Source organism: Mesoplodon densirostris, chromosome 18 (assembly GCF_025265405.1).
Source record: "Mesoplodon densirostris isolate mMesDen1 chromosome 18, mMesDen1 primary haplotype, whole genome shotgun sequence".
Taxonomy (NCBI): Eukaryota; Metazoa; Chordata; class Mammalia; order Artiodactyla; family Ziphiidae; genus Mesoplodon; species Mesoplodon densirostris.
The window spans coordinates 59,736,883-59,757,330 of NC_082678.1; the positions used below are offsets into that span (position 1 = coordinate 59,736,883).

The following is a 20,448-nucleotide window of genomic DNA, read 5'->3' on the forward strand; positions in this document are numbered from 1 at the left end:
TAATTCCATCACCTTGGGGTTAGGTTTCAAAAAATGCATTTTGCAGGGACACATTCAGATCACAGTAATTATGGCTCTGCAAATATTGCTTTTATCCAAGTCATGCAGTATACTATGTTTGCTTTTCCTTTCTTACACAACTTGTTTTTCTGGAGCTAATAATTGTTTTCTTTTTTCCCCCCTTTATTTTTCTTAGTTTTTCTATGCATTTATCATTAATTCAGCCTCAGACTTTTCTACCAGAACTGTTAAACTCCTGTCAACATTGTCAGACACATCACCTGATCCCTAAGTTTCATTTTCTTCCACATCCCTTGTGTGCTGTCTGTCCTCCTGCTCCGATCTAACCTTTGGCTCTACAGGCTTCCTGCATGGCTGGGAACTTCTTTACCATAATTTTGGTAATTCCCTTTGTTTTACTCCCTTTAGTTTGGATCATATATTTCACTCTTTGAGATGTCAGATGTTTGAAAATATTCCTTTAACCCTTATTTAATCCTTTAGTTGATGGATGGTTTGGTTGAGTATGGAATTCTAGATTAGAGATTGTTTTCTCTTAATTTTAAAATCATTGTTTTGTGGTTTCCTAGCTTCCAGTGTTCTTGTTGAGAAATAGATGCCATTCTAATTCCTGATCCGTTGTATTTGTCTTCCTTCTTATTTTATACCTTCCATCCCCCCCACCCCGCCCCCAACTCCTGCATCACACCTATCTGTCTTGGAACTTTAAGAATATTTTATCTATGCTGTGAAATTTTATAATTATTTTATGATTATGATATAGGTCTTTTCAGTAGCTGTGCTGTCGCTTGCTGGGGCTCTTTCAATATGAAACACGTGAATCTAAAGTCATATCACTTTTCTTACCTATGTATTCATAAGAAAAGAAATCCTCTTTTGTGGCCTTTCCCATGACTGAAATATTGGACTTCCTGAATCTATCCTCTATTTTTCTTATCTTTCCTTGCAGTTTTCATTTTTGTCTATTTCCCCCCTCCTTTTTAGGATATTTTTTGGACTGTATTTTCCAGTTTTTCTACTGGCAATCTCTTAGAATATCTAGATACATTATGAGAAATGAAGGGTTAAGATACAGGTCTCAGGGTCATTGGGGTGTTTACTGAGTAGATATCCCAAAAGGCATCTTAATATACACTGTTTGCCAGACTATACATTTGGTGTCATCTATCATTTCTTTGCCCATATCAAACATACTATAAGTTTTAACTTTTTTATGGTGTCTCTTTTGTCCTTTTCCTGTTCTACTCTTCATGCCGTAGGTCTTGGTCACTCTCTGCAGAGTTATTTTAACAGTCTTTAAGTTAGATTTTCTGTTCTTTTTCGTTCCTGTTAGAATCATCTTTTATCAGTCTCCAAAGAAGAGGCGAGTAGAGGCCATGAACTGAGCCTTTGACTATAGCCATGAGGTAGGGTCCACGAAGGAGATACTTGAAGAGTGGGAAGATACCCAAGATAGTATAGTTTTATGAAAATCAAGAGTTCATTTTAAGAAGATTAGAATAGGAAAGAAATAAGGAGAGGCAAAAAGAGGGATATCAAAATTATAGAGCAAGTCTGACTTTTTGATTGTTTAAAATAATTTGGCAAAGGACTCTGGTCTATGGGGTCTTCTATTATTATTATTATTTATTTGTTTATTTATGACTGCTTTGGGTCTTCGTTGCTGTGCGCAAAGCTTTCTCTAGTTGCGGTGAGCGGGGGCTACTCTTGGTTGCGGTGCGCAGGCTTCTCATTGCCGTGGCTTCTCTTGTTGCGAGGCACGGGCTCTAGGGACACGGGCTCCAGTAGTTGCAGCACACAGGCTCGGTCGTTGTGGCTCACGGGCTCTAGAGCACAGGCTCGGTCGTTGTGGCTCGTGGGCTCTAGAGCGCAGGCTCGGTCGTTGTGGCTCACGGGCTCTAGAGCGCAGGCTCAGTCGTTGTGGCATGCGGGCTTAGTTGCTCCGTGGCATGTGGGATCTTCCCAGACAAGGGCTTGAACCCGTGTCCCCTGCATTGGCAGGCAGATTCTTAACCACTGCGCCACCAGGGAAGTCCCAGGGCCATTTATTATGAAAAGGCCTAGGACGTGTATTATTATAGGACCTAGAAGGTTGGTGGCAAATGGAGTAAGAAAAATGAAACTGGTTTTGAATCTCAACAGAGTCAAAAGAAGAGTTAATTTTCCCCTCAGTATAGGGAAAAATCTCTCTATATTTGAGGTCTGTATAGAGGGAGGTATGAAAAGCTTATTGAAATATAGGAAATTTAAGGTCTGGAGGATATGGGGAGGGCACAACAATAATAGTGGTAGTGGGACTTCCCTGGTGGCACAGTGGTTGAGAATCTGCCTGCCAGTGCAGGGGACACAGGTTCAAGCCCTTGTCTGGAAAGATCCCACACGCTGCGGAGCAACTAGGCGCATGCGCCACAATTACTAAGCCTGCGCTCTAGAGCCTGAGAGCCACAACGACTGAGCCTGTGTGCCGCAACTACTGAAGCCCGTGCCCCTACAGCCCATGCCTCGCAACAAGAGAAGCCACGGCAATGAGAAGCCTGCGCACCGCAACCAAGAGTAGCCCCCGCTCGCCGCAACTAGAGAGAGCTCGCGTGCAGCAAAGAAGACTGAATGCAGCCAAAAATAAATAAACAAATTTATTTTAAAAAAATTAGTGGTAGTGTTAGGGGCTAAGTAAGGATCAGAATGTCCATAGTGTTTTCATTTTCAGTGAAAAGGCAGGAGTAGAAACTCCTAATCTTCTCAGTAAAGTAGTTGGGATGAGGTCTTTTGCCAAGAAGGGGTGGATGGGAACTGGAGGGAGTGGAGAAAGTTTGGAATAGCTAGTATTGGAGGGTTTGCTAAGAAACCACCAGGGAATGAAAAGAATAACCAAGTGGCAGAAAACACCCGGTTGAAATGTCTTTTATGGAATAGTGGTTTATATTCCAAAATGAATTTGAAAAACGAATGTAATTTATAAATATAGTTGCTTGAGTTGGCGTGCATTTTGTATAGTGAGGTCAGTGAATTGGTGCTCGTACATACTTTAGCCCCATGACAGTGTATTTAAGAATTTCAGGACTTCCCTGGTGGCGCAGTAGTTAAGAATCTGCCTGCCAAGGCAGGGGACACGGGTTCGAGCCCTGGTCCGGGAAGATCCCACATGCCACGGAGCAAATAAGCCCGTGCGCCACAAATACTGAGCCTGCACTCTAGAGACCCGTGAGCTACAACTACGGAACCAGCGCGCCTAGAGCCCGTGCTCTGCAACAAGAGAAGCCACGCAATGAGAAACCCGCTCACGGCAACGAAGAGTAGCCCCGCTCTCCGCAACTAGAGAAAGCATGTGTGCAGCAACGAAGACCCAATGCAGCCAAAAATAAATAAATTAATTAAAAAAGAATTTCATCATAAGTGGTTTCAAGTTGTCTTATTCAACAAATCAAAATAGTTTCTTAAATCACCTTCCGTATAATAACATTTAGAATTGTATTTTAGAAGTATAGTGTAATTAATTATTGTGAGCTGTACATCAAATATTACGTATCTAATGTGACCTTATTTGCAGTTTAATATTGCTGTTGTGTGTGTGTGTGTGTGTATGTGCAGGGGAGGGGTTATTTCTGTGCCTAGGCTTTAAATTCCTTGAGAATAGGATGTAGGTCTTATACTTCTCTCTTTTTTCCTTCCTCCCATCCTCTGCCCCATAGTTGCATAATTAAATAGTGTTCTATTAAATGGATGGTAGAATGTGCTGTATATATTTTAATTCTTAAAAGAAGCTTAATTTTTCCTTTCCAGGTTTAATATATATTCATTTTTTTCTTGATGTAGAAAAATCCTGTTACACTCTTAAAGGAATTGTCAGCAATAAAGTCTCGATATCAAACTTTGCACGCACGCTTTAAACCAATTGCTGTCGAGCATAAAGAGACTAAGAGCCGCATTTGTGCTACTTTCAATAAGACTATGACCTTGATACAAGAACTACAAAAGCAAACAGACCTGAAGGTAATGCTTTCAATTGACCAATTGGATTTGTAGAATTTTAATTCTGAATTTCTCTTTGAAAGATAAATCCCCAGTAACTCTCATTTTGAAATTCAGCAGTTGGAACTGTTGATAGAAATGAGATTTTCCTGGTTCCCTGAAGTATAATAGCTCTCATCTTCTTTATTTTATAAATTTAATTTATTTTTGGCTCTGTTGGGTCTTCTTTGCCGTGCGGGGGCTTTCTCTAGTTGCGGCGAGCGAGGCTACTCTTCGTTGCGGTGTGCAGGCTTCTTATTGCAGTGGCTTCTCTTGTTGCGGAGCACGGGCTCTAGGCACCTGGGCTTCAGTAGTTATGGCACGTGGGCTTAGTTGCTCCGCAGCATGTGGGATCTTCCCGGACCAGGGATGGAACCCGTGTCCCCTGCATTGGCAGGTGGATTCTTAACCACTGCACCACCAGGGAAGTCTTCCTCCTTTTATTTTAAAAGGAGCAGGTGGACTTGACATGGTTAATGAAGAGGTATGCTGTCTTGGATTATGTAGCCATGGCAGAAGAGAAATCTTCCTAATACTTATTAAATCTACCAGTTCTGCTGGTTCCTGTAAGAAGTAGTGAGACTGAGAAATCTAGAAAGCATCTATACCAGTGACTTTTTTTTAGTTCTCCTTTTCTTCAGTTGGGTTGGTGGGCTTGAGTAAGCCTGACCTTCATCCTCTTCCTCCATTCTGCACCCCCTTCTCATTTACTGTAAGAATCTCATTGAGTGTAATCCTCTATCACTGATGTGTAAAACTCTCTAGATATGTTGGAGTAGGAAAAAGAATATGAACTGCTGACCTAGGCACTAAGATCTTGAACAGCCAGTTGAAGAGTTTGGTCGCATTTTCATTTACAATGCAAAGGTGAGGGCTTTTGAAAGAAAAGATAGCCTAATGTAGATGGAATCATAGAGTTGAATTTAATTATCTGGACAAAAGATGTCCAATAGGTTTTAATTTCTGGTGCTAACTCCAATTGGTTAACTGGTAATAACTGGTAATAACTGCTGCTTAGAATGCTGTATTAAGGAGCTGTGTCTGGGCATGGCAGAAAAACTATCTGCTGTGGCATGCTGCTAGGGGCAGTATACATGGTATTTATTTGCCAAGTCTGAACTAAATTATGGCTTAAGCTACTTGAATTATAGGCTTGTAGCAAGAGTAGATCTCAAAGGTTGATTACCCAGGTTAATTTGATCAAGAATTCTTTATGTTACCAATGGAGGAAAAGAGAACAGTGCCTGGGTAAAAATCGTAAAATGACACCTTAAATGTATGTGTTATGTCATGGAGAAATGAATAGTGGAAGAGGGGAGGGCAATTAAAAAGGGCACAGAGGGAATAGGGAGCAGGAATTTAAACAGTATGGGTGGCGTCACCTGCTAATAAATAAAATGCAAAAAAGATGTAATAACCTTTATAAATAAAATCAAGTCACATATTCTTCATTGTACATGTGATCAGAACCTGACAACAGAAGCACATAAACTTGTTCTAAGGAAACAAATCTTGAAGAGAGACTAAGAGTAGTTCTGGATGTATATATCAACATATATGTATAGAAATCCATGAATTTATTGAAGCACAATAAATTTGGGTGAGTAAAGAGAAAAATGAAAGAGAAAAATGACTTTTTGAATATTTGCTAAAAATTGTCTCCATTAGATACAATAAATAGATGGCATATTTCTGAGATTAAAAAAGTGGTACAGAAAAGTAGTTATGATAGTGATAGGGGATGTCAAATCATTTAAATATCTATAAAAGTCTTCATTTAGTTAAAAGAAGTATCTGAAATGAGGAATAATTATATCAAAGGTAGGAAGCTAAGGGTTTTCACTTTGGATCAGATGATGACAAATAAGGAGAAATGACTGAAAGGCAGGTTATAAACCTTGAAAAAGGAGATCATATTTTAGAATCAATGATAGCCAAGTTGGGAAATGTTGGATATAGTGGGTCTTGTACACACTAGTTTACAAATGAGATAGTAGGAGAAAGTTAAGAGAAAAGTTTTATGATCAAAATGTGGAAGAAAAGGGAATGGCATCTATAGAGAGTTATATAACCAAAAATAGTTCTATGAGCCCAGAGTGTAAAGGATGTGTAAAGGAATTTCAAGTATAAAAAGAGGTATATTAGACATACGGTCAGAACTGTGAGAATAGTTAAGAAAGCCAAAGGCTAGACTGAGCTGAGGATTCTGAAAACTTCTAAAATAACCAAAAGGGCTTTTAAAATTATTTTGGAAACATGAAGAACAAGGAAGGGATCTCTACTTAGGGCAAATGGTCCTTTGTTCATAAACAACAGAAAGCAAACAAAGTAAAACGGTTCAGTTATTATCTTGCTATGATTTTTATCAAGTTGAGTGGTTTTTCATTTGGAAGGATAGAAAATGTATATTTGAATTGATAATACTTAAAAAAAACTTGAATTGGTAATAGTAAAAAATAAATAGGAAGCACAGAAAAGGAGGTGGAAGGGAGTACATACTAATTTCCTGATCTTTTTAGTTGCTGTGAAGACACTGAGGTTTTAAATATAGTTAATTGTAAAGGTGACCATCAAAAGAAAAAAAAAAGGACTAAACTTGTTCCAAATAGAAAATAGCAAAACAAAAGTATAGCAATAAATAGAAAATTAAAAAGGCATTAAAGATAGAATGTATGGTATTCCGTCGACACTCTGAAACATTTGTATTAAAGAAGAAAAATTTCTACACATTTTAGACTAGTTAACTCCTGGAAAACCTCTTTGAAGTTTTATTTTATAAACAGATGGTCTGAATTCTCTTGAATTTCAGAGATCACAATGAGAAACATGGATTCATGGAGAACAAAGTCTTGCCAGAATAATGCCATTTCCTGTTTTTGAAACAGAAGAGGGAAATTCTCTTACTATTTGGGCTGCAGTAAGGCCTATGATTGTTTTTCATTTTATCCATGTGAACATTTTGGGCAAATGTTGGCTTGATAAACGAAACCAGGTGGGGTATCCAATGGCCTCATGTGGCTATATAAATTAAAATTAAAAGTAATTAAATAAAATTAAAAATTCAGTCCTTCATCTACCGATTGGACAGTGCAGATACAGAATATTTCCAGCATCACAGCAAGTTCTATTGGACAGCATTGCCCTAGAGATTCTGATTCTGTAGGTATGAGGTGTTCCAGATTTGGCAGTCTCTCTAGAGATGACCTATATAGTTAAGCAGATTTGTAACTATTTGAGTGATTCTTCAGGTCCTACCTCCTATTATTTCCTCATTAACTCTATGTTTCAGCTAGCCTGTTTGTTGGTGCTCTGTGAAAGCCCCATAAAACTTGCCTTCGGCTTCTCTTCTTTGTTTTTTAATATATAAATTTATTTACTTATTTATTTTTGGCTGCGTTGGGCCTTCGTTGCTGAGCGTGGGCTTTCTCTAGTTGCGGTGAGCAGGGGCTGCTCTTCGTTGCGGTGCGCAGACTTCTCATTGCAGTGGCTTCTCTTGTTGCAGAGGGTGGGCTTCAGTAGTTGTGGCTCGTGGGCTTTAGGCGCAGGCTCAGTAGTTGTGGCGCATGGGCTTAGTTGCTCTGCGGCATGTGAAAATCTTCCCAGACCAGGGCTTGAACCCGTGTCCCCTGAATTGGCAGGCAGATTTTTAACCACTGCGCCACCAGGGAAGTCCCCTTCCCTTTGCTTTTGCTGCTCCTATCTGCTTTTGTGAATTCTGTTTGCTGGCTGTTTTCTCAGCATCTGTTCTCTCTTCCTGCCTAAAAGATTACTGACCCTCTTGAGATGTGTGCCATTCCTCAGACTCCGGCCTGAGGTAAAGTTGCTGCTATCCTCAGCTTCGGGGGCGTGCCTGATTTGCAAGGGGAATGGATTTTCCTTTAACTGACATTGGTTCAGGAATAGGTTTGTAACCCAAATGACATATGAGGAGGGAACGTCTGAAAGTAGGAAATTAGGAAGAGTTTCCCCACCGCTGAGAGACCCCTGGGAAGAGAAAGCTTTACTTCTTCTAAACATTGTGTACAGATGTGATACCTAGCACCGCTAGCACCACGTTCCTGTCAGCGTGAGGATACAGCCACCATCAAGGACATCAGAGCTGTTAGATGGAGAAAACTGAGTCCTTACATTGTTGAGCATAAACCAGCCCTGAAACCTGCCCTTCTTCTGTATTATTGTGCAATGATAATACATTTTCTTATTTATCCATTTTCAAATGTGTCTCTATTACTTGAAGATAAAAGCATCTTAATTATCCTTCAAAATTTAACCCAAATCTCTACTTCTGAAGAAACTTCCAGACTATTTTTGTGTCCACTTCTTTTTCAAAGTACTTTTAGAATATGCTGTTCAAATGTGACTTCCTTGGTTCTGTTAAATTACTGTCCTTAAATTGTTTGATTTCTTGGTCTTGTTTCTTCACTTTAATTGCAAGTTCTTGGGAAACTCAAACTTCAAAGTAGCTTGTATATAGATAGTCAATATGTATTTTTTCCTTGCCTTCCTAAATTTGTGATTACATACATAGTATGAACTTATGGAAACAATTATGGGTGTAACAAAGCAGAAATTAATTTAGCAGTGTTTAAAGATTTTTTTAATTAAAAAAATTATTGACAAAATTGTTGATTTACAATGTGTTAATTTCTGCTCTTCGGCATAGTGATTCAGTTATATACATACATACATTCTTTTTCCTATTCTTTTCCATTGTGGTTTATCACAGGATATTGAATATAGTTCCCTGTGGTATACAGTAGGACCTTGTTGTTTTAAGGGTTTTTGAAATAAAGATTTTGTCATTTGTTTTGTAGCTGTTACCACTGACTGAAGAAGAGAAAACTGCGGCAGAGCAATTAAGAGCTCACGTGTCAGACTTATGATGAAGAAATGGACTTGCAAAAGGGAACTCTAATGGGGAAGAGATCAATTCCAGAGAGATTTAGGAAGCTGTCCTGTTAGCATTTGATGACTGTTGGTCGGGGGATGACAAAGGAGATTTGGCTTGGGTTACTGGATAGTGATGCCTTCCACGAGAGAGGGGAATACGAGAAGGGCAGATATTGTACACATAATGTTCAGCCAAAGGGATGGAATGGAAATAAAGAGATTTACAAATATATATGCATATACACTTAGTCTTGTAATTTCAGGCAAGTAAGTCTCAACACCATTTTGTATCTGTTTTTGTATAATCAGGATAACACGGATGTCCTGGCCTATTGTAAAAGAAAATTATTTACTATCAGTCAGTCAAATGTGAATGAACATGCTTTGGAAATGAAAGGATAGAAAAAAATTTGTATTATGTTATACATATGTATATAATTTTATTATTGAAAATTCTGATTGCAGATGTGGTCACATTATTGGTGAGACTGCTAATGTGTGACTTAACAGTCTGCCATAAAACCTAACTTAGTAATAAGCTGGCTTTTCTGTGACAGCCTCACGTTTATCTTTGTCCTATTCCCTCTTCCTGCTAATGTTGAACAGCATGAGCTCTGCTTTCAAACGCGGTTTTAGATTGTCCCTGTTATACTTCAATACTACCTTTGTTCTCCTCTGGTCTATATTACTGTAATTGTTCATTCTACTGTATATGAAAGCTAAGAAACTGAAATGAGAGGATCACTGGCAACCGCTACTTGCCAGTTTGTTTTGTGTGTGCGCGCGCGCGTCAACTTCCCTATTTATTAAAAAAAAGAAAAAACTAATGACAAGTAAATATGAAAGTAAATCATGGTATATCTATACAACAGAAGGTCAAGTTACCAGTAAATTATTACTGGTATTAATGTTCTGGGAAATGCTAAAGCTATGCTAAATAGGTAAGAGGAGAAGCAGATATTGTAGCTTTGTCGTCAAGATTGGGCTTTGGGCTCATACCGGATATGTAAACACAGGTTTTAAATTCTAGCTGTACGACCCTAAGCAAACCACTTGACTTGTGTGTGTCAGGATGGCTGGAAGCACAAAAAGATGGTAAACTATTAGGGTTTGATATTTAGTAATCCTTCAATAAATATTTCTATATATGTCATAAAAACAAGGCATTGAAAGATTAGGAAAAGTGTATCAAATGTTAGTTTTACAGGTTATAGAATTATACTTTAATGTAATTTTAAAAGAATTTTTTCTGTTATTAACAAACATAATAGCTGACAGACAGGGTTGGAAGAGTAGCTTCAGTTAAAGTTGTCTTGTCTCTTCTGAATATCTGGAGAACAGAAAGTAACCGCCCCCCCTTTTAAATTACAGATAAATAAGTCACACCTTAGTAACAGATTTTTTTTTCTTCAGTACTCAGGCAATTAATATTGAGGAAGTTCCTGTCATGGTATGGCTCTGTGATGTGATGGTGATGGTGGGATTGAAAAATGGTGGTATCATGAAGAGGTCTTAACAAGTTACTGGTGTTAAAGGGTTTTGCTTTCAATCAGAAAAAAAACTAGATTGTACTGTTTTTCCTCTATGACTTCCTTCACAAGTTACCTTCTAAATGTTGGTTCTTCCCCTCATCCCTCTTAAAATTGCTCTTGTTTATATATTCATTTATTGCCCTTTTGGGGAATGATTCCCAAGTATAACTTATTTCACTAGATCTAGATCCAAATTTCCAATAAAAATCTCTACCTGAATATTCAAGTTGAACATGTCCAGAATACTTAACTGATTTTCTTATTTTATTAACAGCAACTATTCTGTTAGCTGGAATTAAAGTTTGCATCCCTTTATCTTCTTAGTTAATAAAATCTATAATTCTTTGAAATGTATAATTCTTTGAAATGTTTGTTGTATCCAACCTTCACTTTACCTTCACTCTTACTACCTAATTTAGACCTTTTTTATTTCTCATCTGGATAATTGTTTTCTCCCATGTGACTACTAGTGTTTTTATGTCTTAAGTTGTGATACAAATTAATTTTAATTAGGTTGTATTTTAAATACAACTTTAATTTTAAGAAATTAAAAAATATAAGTATGCTTATTCTCCCAAATAACTGCAACTTTTTCAGATGTTTCTACATGTATACAAATTAAAAAACATTTTAAACAAAAATAGGCTGATACCATATACTGTACTGCAGCTGCACCCTTTTTTTATCTTAAATATATTTTGGGTATCTTCATATCATTCTTTTGAACAGCTGTATATATGAATTTACCATAATTTTTTACCAGTTCCTCTTTTGTAGGCGTTTAAGCTGTATAATACACAAGTTAGGAGATTTGGAGGGTGGGTAAAGGAGGACTGCAAGGTCAGCCTTTCCTTAAGGAATTCTAATAGAGCACATGACAGGTTTCTCAACGACACACAGCAGTTTAGCATCCTGCCAACTAAATTCCTTTTTTGCTTAAGTTAGCCAGAATCTGACTTAGTGCTTGCAAGCAATGACCCCTAATTAGTTGTACGGGTTTTCTAATTTTCCACTGTTATGAACTATTGCAATAAATCTTTAAACATTTTGGGGCTTTTGGGCAAATATATCTATTAGTACAAGAACCTATTTTAATATTTATCATACATTGTAATTTTACCTATTTGCTTTCTGCTATGCTGGGTAGCAAAGACCACTTCTCATTACCCTTTGAATCCCAAGTAGTATAGTACCGTGTTTCACAAGTAACTTTTTAAATTGGGGTAAAATTCACATACCATAAAATTAACCATTTACCATTATTAAAATGTACAACTGAGGGCATTTTAGTATAAAAGATGTGCAACTGTCCCCTCTCTGTAGTTCCAAGACCATAAATAATTTTGCTGAAAGAATTTTTTCAGGCACAATTATTCCTAAATTATATCTTTGTACATGGCTCATGTAGTTTAAAAAAATTGTTATGCCCACTACTTATAAGAAAGTCCAAATGCTTTGATATTTAAGAAATTCTTCCTAGATAATTGTTGATTCTCTTCAGGTGCATTCAGTTTCGGTTAAGTGTAACAGTTGTTTGCAATAACCTGGAAAGGAAAAATTAAACTCAAATTAAGAATTTGATGTACGTCCTTTGCCTCACACCTTCAATTTCTGCAATCTTTAAACATTTCTTACGCTAGAAAACTGCAGAAAGCAGACGCCAATATGGGAAAGCTGAATACAGCTGATACTCTTGCACTTTCCACAGTCTCATGGCGATAGCTCACCTCAAGCCCCAAGCAATGCAGGGCGAGTGTGGTTGGGTGTAGGTCTGACGTCTAAACCGTCCGTGGTCCCGTCCTCCCACTCCCGACTCTGAAATTACCGCTCTAGGCTTCACAATCTGGAGCTTTGCTTCCGTACGTGGGGCGGAAGTCTTAAAAACCTGAGAATCTGGGCTTGCTCCCCGAGCAAGAAGCCCTAGCCACGAATCATTTGCACCACAGTTTCTCAAGGTGCGGGCCACAAGCCACCTGCAGCCAAATCACCGAGAGAATTTGTTGAAAACGATTTCGTGGAGCCCCACCCTACAATCACGGAGTCCGAATACCTAGGGGTGTGGCTCCGGAGTCTGCATTTCCCACAAGCCCTCCAGGTGGCTCCAGCCTTTGGCGCGCAAAAGTTTGAGACGGGTGGAGCGCCGCCCCTCCCCTGAGGGAGACGGGGCGCGGTCAAGCGCCGCGCCCTCCTCCTCCAGCGCTAACCCGGGCCGAAGGCACGCAACCCTGCAGCAGCCAGCGGCCAAATCTCGTGTGCTCCCCTGCACCGCGGGAACTAGACGCCCGCCACTGGTCCGCTCCCTTAGCGCTGCGGCCTGCGCGCATGCGTGCACGCGGGCCGCGCCTTTTCTCACACAGCACCTTCCGCTACCCTGGTTACCGTTGGTGTTCGCGAGTTCCCTGCGGCAACTTCTTCGCGGAAGACCAGCGCCGCGGGGCTGAGCTGCGGTTTGATAGGCGCGCGCCCGCGTCACGTGGGAAAGGCTCCTGCTTGGTCGCTGGCGGGCCGCTCAGCCGGGAGGGAAGAAGCTTGTGGCTACCGCTCACCCTCCCACTGCGCCCTAGGGCTGGCGCGCGGATAAAAATGGCGAAGTGGGGGTAACTGGCGCCGAACCCGAAGCGATGGGGCGCGCAGGTGGGGCGGTGGTCGGAGACCTCTGATGTAGGCGCCCGGCTGTTCTCCGCGGCAATTTGACTTGGTGACCTCAGGCCGGCGCCTAACAGGTCAGACCACGGACTCCGCGGGTCGCCGAGCGCCCCGCCGAGAGCCGGAGGCAATGGATGAACAGAGCGTGGAGGTGAGGGGGCTTGAGGAGGGTGGTGCTTAGTCTCCCTCGCCCCCCGCTGAGCGTTCTTTATTCGAGGCGCTTTGCCCTAGTCCACCCTCTCGTAGGGCGCCTTGCCCTAGTCCCCCCACCCCGCCGCTGCCTTTGTGGAGGGGGCTGGCCCAGCGCAGAGGACGCCGTGCTCGTTCTGCAGCCCTCCGGCTACCCTGTGCTCTGACCGTTCCCGCAGTCAGGTGGTGCGTATCCTGGCGTTTCCAGGATGTCTTGGCACCGGTACTCATCCCCACAGGGTTTCTGCAAACTACAGCCTGTTCAGAGCAGAGCTGCAGATTCTTTAGACAGACGTGCGCTGCGACTCGCCACCAGTTCTTAAAAGAGTTTTTGCGTGGATCCAAATCTCCCTCCGAATGGATAATCATTCCCTCCCAGCGGTACATTTTGTAGACATCTGCCCTTCTTAGATTGAATGAGGATATAATCTTACTATCCTGTTTGACTGTAGTTTTCCAGAGCAACCTATTCTTTTTATATATGACTCTTGTAAACGATGATTTCAAACGTTTGGGGTATTTACGTTAAGGCTAGGAACTTAAAAAAGATTGCTTATTGGACATAATTGTATAATAATTGTCAAGACTTGAACCTTGCAATTACTAAAATACTAAATCCTTGATAAGGAACAACTATATTACCTGGGCACTCCACTTGAAACTAGTTCATCCAATGGTCGTATTGTCCCCCGCCGTACCCCCCATCCCCCAGCGTCTGCATCTCACAGATTCTTTCTGGTCCTGCAGAGTCATGGTTAGACTCATGAGTAATTTTCTCCTTAATTCCTCATGTAAAAGTATTATAAAAGTTTTGTAACCTTACCTTCGTTTTAGAAGAGTTTAATTCCTCTGGAATGGAGTAAAAATAAATGTGAGTACTGTAAAAATAAACTTAAAATATATAGTAACCTACATTTAATTATATCTGTTTTCTTGTCAGATACTTCCTAAATGGATTCATCTGAGGCTGGCAAAGATAATACTGCTTCTTCTGTTTACGTATTTTTTTCTTCCCAAAGCCTTCATAGAGCTACCACCAAAATTCTCCATACGGACAGAATTTCAGGCTCAAATAAGTAGCTAGTTGGTTGCAGCAGCATGGCAGAAATTCAGAGCAGAAATTCAGATTTCTGGATTCTGAATTACATTGTTTCTCTCTTGATCAAAGTATGCTGCCATTAATGTATCTTTTTATACTTAAATTATAAAAGCAATCCATCCCCCTTGGGGAAATTGCGGAAAAAGTCACAAGTTCATAGTGTTCATACAGTCATAGTTTGCCTTTTTTTTCCTTACTGTTACACATCATAAGGGTTTTTTTTTGATCATTAAACAATTCAAAAATATTTCTGTGACTATCATAGTCTATGTTAACTCCTTAATATTTTGACATTTGGGCTATGGGCAGATTCTTGCCATTATAATTGATGTTTCCGTGAAAATATTTGTGCACGTCTATGTTTGCATTCCATATTCTTTTCTTAGACTACAACCACTGTGAAGCTCAGAAAAAAGGAAGCATTTTTTCCCAGGAGATGTTCTGAGGTACCCTGGACCTTGACTAACCAAGTCCTGATATGGAATATAGTTAAAACTGGGATGTTATCAACCCAAAATAAATGTAATTGTCAGGTGAATTATTGCAAGCATGCTTTTTACTCATGATTCAGTAGCGTAATCTGGTGAGCCTTATATCCTTTATTATTTTCAGAGCATTGCTGAGGTTTTCCGATGTTTCATTTGTATGGAGAAACTGCGGGATGCACGTCTGTGTCCTCATTGCTCCAAGCTTTGTTGTTTCAGCTGTATCAGGGTAAGTTGTATCTCTTTTTACATACATTTAGTATATATAGGGTGTATTGTAAAAACCATTTTCTTTATCTTGTTTTAATTTTACATTTTATGTCCTTTAAAAAATGTCTTAAATGATTGTTTCTTAATAGGGAGACCATCAATGTATATCGTTTAGTACTATGGAGATGAATAATCATCAAGTCATAATTGCTATGAAGTGTCTGGAAACCAAAGCGCAGTGTAATTTTAGTATATTTACATTATTAAATCACTGTGCATTTAACAAGTACTTACGAAGTGCTTGCCTGCGTTGTGTTTGGGGTTGAGGATACTAAGATAAGTGATGGAAGTGCCTGCCCTGCAGGAGCTTAAATCTAATTGAGAGAATGGACTTTGTGTTTATATTGAAGAATGTGTAGTGTCATAAAGAGGCGCTCACAAAGTGCTGTGAGACTCAGGAGGGAGAGTTTATACTTGTTTGATGGGTAAGATAGAGAAAAAGCTAGTAATGGGTTAAAAGGCACATAATAAAATCATATAATCTTATAGTTAAAAGAGACCTTAGGGCTTCCCTGGTGGCGCAGTGGGTGAGAGTCCGCCTGCCGATGCAGGGGACACGGGTTCGTGCCCCGGTCCGGGAAGATCCCACATGCCGCGGAGCGGCCGGGCCCGTGAGCCATGGCCGCTGAGCCTGCGCGTCCGGAGCCTGTGCTCCGCAGTGGGAGAGGCCACAACAGTGAGAGACCCACATACCGCAAAAAAAAAAAAAAAAAAAAGACCTTAAAGATGAATATAATCCAGTGGCTTTAAAAATTGAATGTAGGTGAACCCCAGAAACAAAACTATGAGGAAGCTTAAGATGTAAAGCAGAAGAGCTTATTTGGGTTGTGTGTGGGGATTCAGTCACACATCCACAGGCCATAGTTGAAAACTGCCTGGCCCACATGACTCTTAGTAGATTATTTCCTTTATTGAGAAAGTCAAAGTCATCTAACACGCTCATCATCTCAAAATTTTCTCTGTGGTTCCTTATTCCTGCCCGAGGAAGATAAATATCCCTTTGTCAAGAGTAATATCTGTAACACTTAAATCATTTGCTTCCAGTCACACATTTAGCAAATGATGGAGCTGGATTTGAACCCAGGAAGCCTGGGTCAAGAGTCTGTGTTCTTTGGCACTACACATCTACAGAGGGCCTAAGTTACATACCATGCTGGTTCTCCCACTCATAAACTGAGGGACTTGATCTTAGCGTTGTTTTCTCAAACAGTAGAATGTGGATAACAAGATCTATCTCACAGGATGGTTGTGGTGTTAAATGAGATAAGCTAAAAGGTAATTTAGAAACTAAAATGTAGTTAAGACTTCATCTTCCAATGCAGGGGGTGGGAGGTTCGATCCCCGGTTCGGGAGCTAAGATCCCACATGCCTCTCCACCAAAAAACCAAAACATAAAACAGAAGTAATATTGTAACAAATTCAATAAAGACTTTTAAAATGTCCCACATTGGGACTTCACTGGTGGCACAGTGGTCAGGAATCCACCTGCCAGTGCAGGGGACATGGGTTCGAGCCCTGGCCCGGGATGATCCCACATGCCATAGAGCAATGAAGCCCTTGCACCACAGATACTGAGCCTGTGCTCTAGAGCCCGCAAGCCACAGCTACTGAAGCCTGCGCGCTTGGAGCCTGTGTTCTGCAACGGGAGAGGCCACCATAGTGAGAAGCCTGCGCACCGTAGCGAAGAGTGGCCCTCACCCGCTGCAACTAGGGAGGGCCTGTGCGCAGCAACGAAGACCCAACGCAGCCAAAAATAAAAATTAAAAAAAAAAAAAAGGTCCACATCCAAAAAAAAAAAAAAAGGCTGATGGTGGACACTTGTTTAAAAAAAAAACACTAAAATTTGTAAGGTGTTGTATTATTCTATTTGTAAGGTGAAGGTATAAGGTGTTGTATTAAGGTGTTTGTAAGGTGTTGTAAGGTGTTGTAAGGTGTTTGTATTAAGGTGTTGTATTATTCTATTGTAAAAATAGCAACTCATACATATCATTATGCTTCATAAATGGTAAAGCTGAATGAAGCTAGAGAAATTAAGTAATTGGCCTCTATCACTGTAGTTAATTTATTGGTAGAGTAGATCTGGACTCAGCTCTTTTGATGAAGGTTCAGCATACATAAGATCTCTGGTTATTACCTTATACCTCACTGATTTTTTTTTTAAGTTTTTTTTTTTTGATGTGGACCATTTTTAAAGTCTTTACTGAATTTGTTACAATATTGCTTCTGTTTTATGTGTTTTGGTTTTTTGGCCCTGAGGCATGTGGGATCTTAACTCCTGGACCAGGGATCAAACCCACACCCCCTGCATTGGAAGGCGAAGTCTTAACCACTGGACTGCCAGGGAAGTCCACTCATTGATTCTTCATTTCTTCACTTTTCCTCTTCCTCCTCCTGTTCCTTACAAGTATTTATTTCTTAAATATTGTGCTGGCATTCTCTATTATGAAGTTTCTGGGAAATTTTTATCTACTTTGAGAAATTTGATTTAGTGTTGCAGGTTTACCTATCATCTGTGTGCATGGCTCCTAAATCTACTCCTTCAGCATTGACCTATAAATGTCTTACCTGATTGTCCTTCCAGCATCTTGAACTTTGTTCTAGATCAAATTCTTCCTATTATTTTCTCAAATTGACTCTTTTTGAATTCTTTTTTTGCTTGTTCTTTTCTACTTATCAAACTTGAAACCTCTGACACCAATAATTTTTAAGTCTTGTCAGTTATCTCCTAGTGTCATTTATATCTGTCCTACCTTTCCGTTCTTATTATTACCATCCTAATAGAGAAATACAGACATCTATTACCTCATGCTTAGATAATTATAGTTACTATCTAACTGATCTCTCTGTCTTGAGTCTTTTCTTCTCTCGTCCATTTTGTATCCTGCTGCCGTATTGATATTTTCCAGTAATGTCATTCTTTTTCCCTCCCAGAAGCCTCAGAGATTTATTGCCTGAAGGATAAAGTCCAAGAACATTAGCCTTATATTCAGACCATCTGAATAATATGGTTTTAACCTTCCTATTTCAGAGTTGTTCTGGTTCCTGAATTCACCCTTCATTTGTTCATTCATTGAACAAATATTAATTGTGGACTTGGAGTTAGGCACTGACTTCTCAAGGAATTGACTTGTTTTCTAGTTGGGATATAGGCAAAAAAGTAAATAGCTATATGTTAGATATTCTTCATACCATAAAGAAAAATGAAACTGGTTGAGGGTATAGAGTAGGGACTTTGAGAGTTAACTGGCAGGTTGGTAGTTTTAGATAGAGTAGTCTGGGAAGGTCTCTGAGTAGATGACATTTGAGCAGAGACCAGGATGAGAGTGATGGGAATATGTAGGGAAAGAAAGTCCCAGCAGAGAAATCAGAAAGGGCAAATGCCGTGAGAAAGAAATATGTTTAGTGTGTTGAGAAATACCAAAGAAGCAGCGTGGTTAGAGCAAAGTGGACAGAGGGAGAGAGGGAAAGGAAATGAGTTTGAAGATGTAGCTAGAGGCCTTGGTAAAGACCTTGGATTTTAAGTGTGCTGCTAGCCATTGAAAGCTTTTGAGTGATTTGAAGTAATTAACGTTTTGAAAGCTATCACTCTGGCTACTGTGTGGAAAGTGGACTGTAGGCAGATGGGGAGAGAGTGAAGAGAGCAGTTAGGATGTGCTTTATTAGTGAAAGATGAATGGTGGTTTAGACCAGAATGGTAACAGTGAAGGTGATGAAAAATAGGGCAATTCTGGATATGTTTTGAAGGTAGGATCAATGGATTTTCATACAGATGGGATGTGAGGAAAGTTTTTTACAGCATCTGGGTGAATGAATGGTTTCTCATTCTGAAATAGAAAAAACTGAGGGAAGAACAGATTTGGGTAGGTTATAGATGTAAAAGTGTTTTTTTTTTTTTTTACTTTTAAATTACATTTTACTTAGTAACTACAGAAAACCATTGTTTTTGCTAGTGAGAGCAATATATTTTTTATTATTAATTAATTTATTATTGGCTGCGTTGGGTCTTCGTTGCTGCGCGTGGGCTTTCTTTAGTTGTGGTGATTGGGGGCTACTCTTTGTTGCGGCGCACTGGCTTCTCATTGCGGTGACTTCTCGTTGCGGAGCACGGGCTCTAGGCACAAGGGCTTCAGTCGTGGCTTGTGGGCTCAGTAGTTGTGGCACACGGGTTTAGTTGCTCCGCAGCATGTGGGATCTTCCTGGACCAGGGCTCAAACCCGTGTCCCCTGCATTGGCAGGCGGATTCTTAACCACTGTGCCACCAGGGAAGCCCATGGTATGATTAAATATAGTTCTTTCTTTTAAAAAAAAAGAAACAAAAAACCAATTTGTGACTCTGTGATACTCCGGTTCAAAATTTTGGACTAGTTCACTTTATTACAATACTTGTAATTTTTAAAATCTTTAAAAAATTTAGATATAATTCACATAACATAAAATTCACCCTTTTAATATATAAAGTTTTTTTTTGTTTTAATATGTAAAGTTTGAGATGTTTATTATACATCTAATTGGAGAGGTTGACAGTTGGAAATATGAACCTGGATTTGAGGAAGGGGAATGAACCTGGATTTGAGGAAGGGGACGTTAGAGAGACTGAATAATTAGCATATAGATAGTATTTAAAGCCAAGGGACTAGATGAGACCACCAGTTTACCTCCTGTGGGAAGTGATTTTTAGGTCTGAACTCTGGGTCACTCTGTTTAGATGTTAGGAGAAGGATTCAGCAGGATAATAAGAAGGAGCCAGGAGTAGCGAGGCATCACAGAATTCAACTGAAAAACATGTTTCAAAAAGGAGTAGTTTAGGGCTTCCCTGGTGGCTCAGTGGTTAAGAATCTGCCTGCCTATGCAGGGGACACGGGTTCGATCCCTGGCCTGGGAAGATCCCACATGCCGTGGAGCAACTAAGCCTGTGTGCCACAACTACTGAGCCTGCGCTCTAGAGCCCACGAGCCACAACTACTGAGCCCATGTGCCACAACTACTGAAGCCCGCATGCCTAGAGTCCTCAACAAGAGAAGCCACCGCAATGAGAAGCTTGTGTACCACAACGAAGAGTAGCCCACGCTTGTTGCAGCTAGAGAAAGCCCACACACAGCAACGAAGACCCAACACAGCCAAAAATAAATAAATAAATAAAATAAAAAACTAAAAAAAAAAAAGAGTCATTTAGCTGTGTCATATGGTTCTAGCGTGGGAATTGACTGACCATTGGATCTGATTTTTTTTTTCTTTTTTTTTTTTTTGGCTGCACTGCGCAGCACGCGGGATCTTGGTTCCCCGACCAGGAAGTGCAGTGTCTTAACTA

The 20,448-nt window shown here is 40.0% G+C and overlaps 2 protein-coding genes across 8 annotated transcripts in view; both read left to right on the forward strand.

The window, feature by feature from the left end:
• The window catches only part of SKA2 (spindle and kinetochore associated complex subunit 2), a 30,857-nt gene extending 20,056 nt beyond the window's left edge, over window positions 1-10,801 (forward strand). Inside the window, exons 3-4 of the mRNA XM_060081501.1 lie at window positions 3,835-4,011; window positions 8,844-10,801. Of these exons, the coding sequence (XP_059937484.1) occupies window positions 3,835-4,011; window positions 8,844-8,912 (246 nt within the window). The 3' untranslated portion in view covers window positions 8,913-10,801. The remainder of the gene's footprint in view (window positions 1-3,834; window positions 4,012-8,843) is intronic.
• Window positions 10,802-12,773: 1,972 nt separating this feature from the next.
• The window catches only part of TRIM37 (tripartite motif containing 37), a 147,178-nt gene continuing 139,503 nt past the window's right edge, over window positions 12,774-20,448 (forward strand). For 4 of the 7 annotated variants that reach the window (XM_060082872.1, XM_060082873.1, XM_060082869.1 and 1 more), the window contains exons 1-2: window positions 12,775-13,248; window positions 14,998-15,099. In XM_060082872.1, coding sequence (XP_059938855.1) covers window positions 13,228-13,248; window positions 14,998-15,099 — 123 coding nt within the window. In that variant the 5' untranslated portion in view covers window positions 12,775-13,227. Of the gene's footprint in view, window positions 13,249-14,997; window positions 15,100-20,448 lie in introns of all 7 variants that reach the window. The other 3 variants (XM_060082870.1, XM_060082871.1, XM_060082875.1) reach the window with 3 other exon arrangements.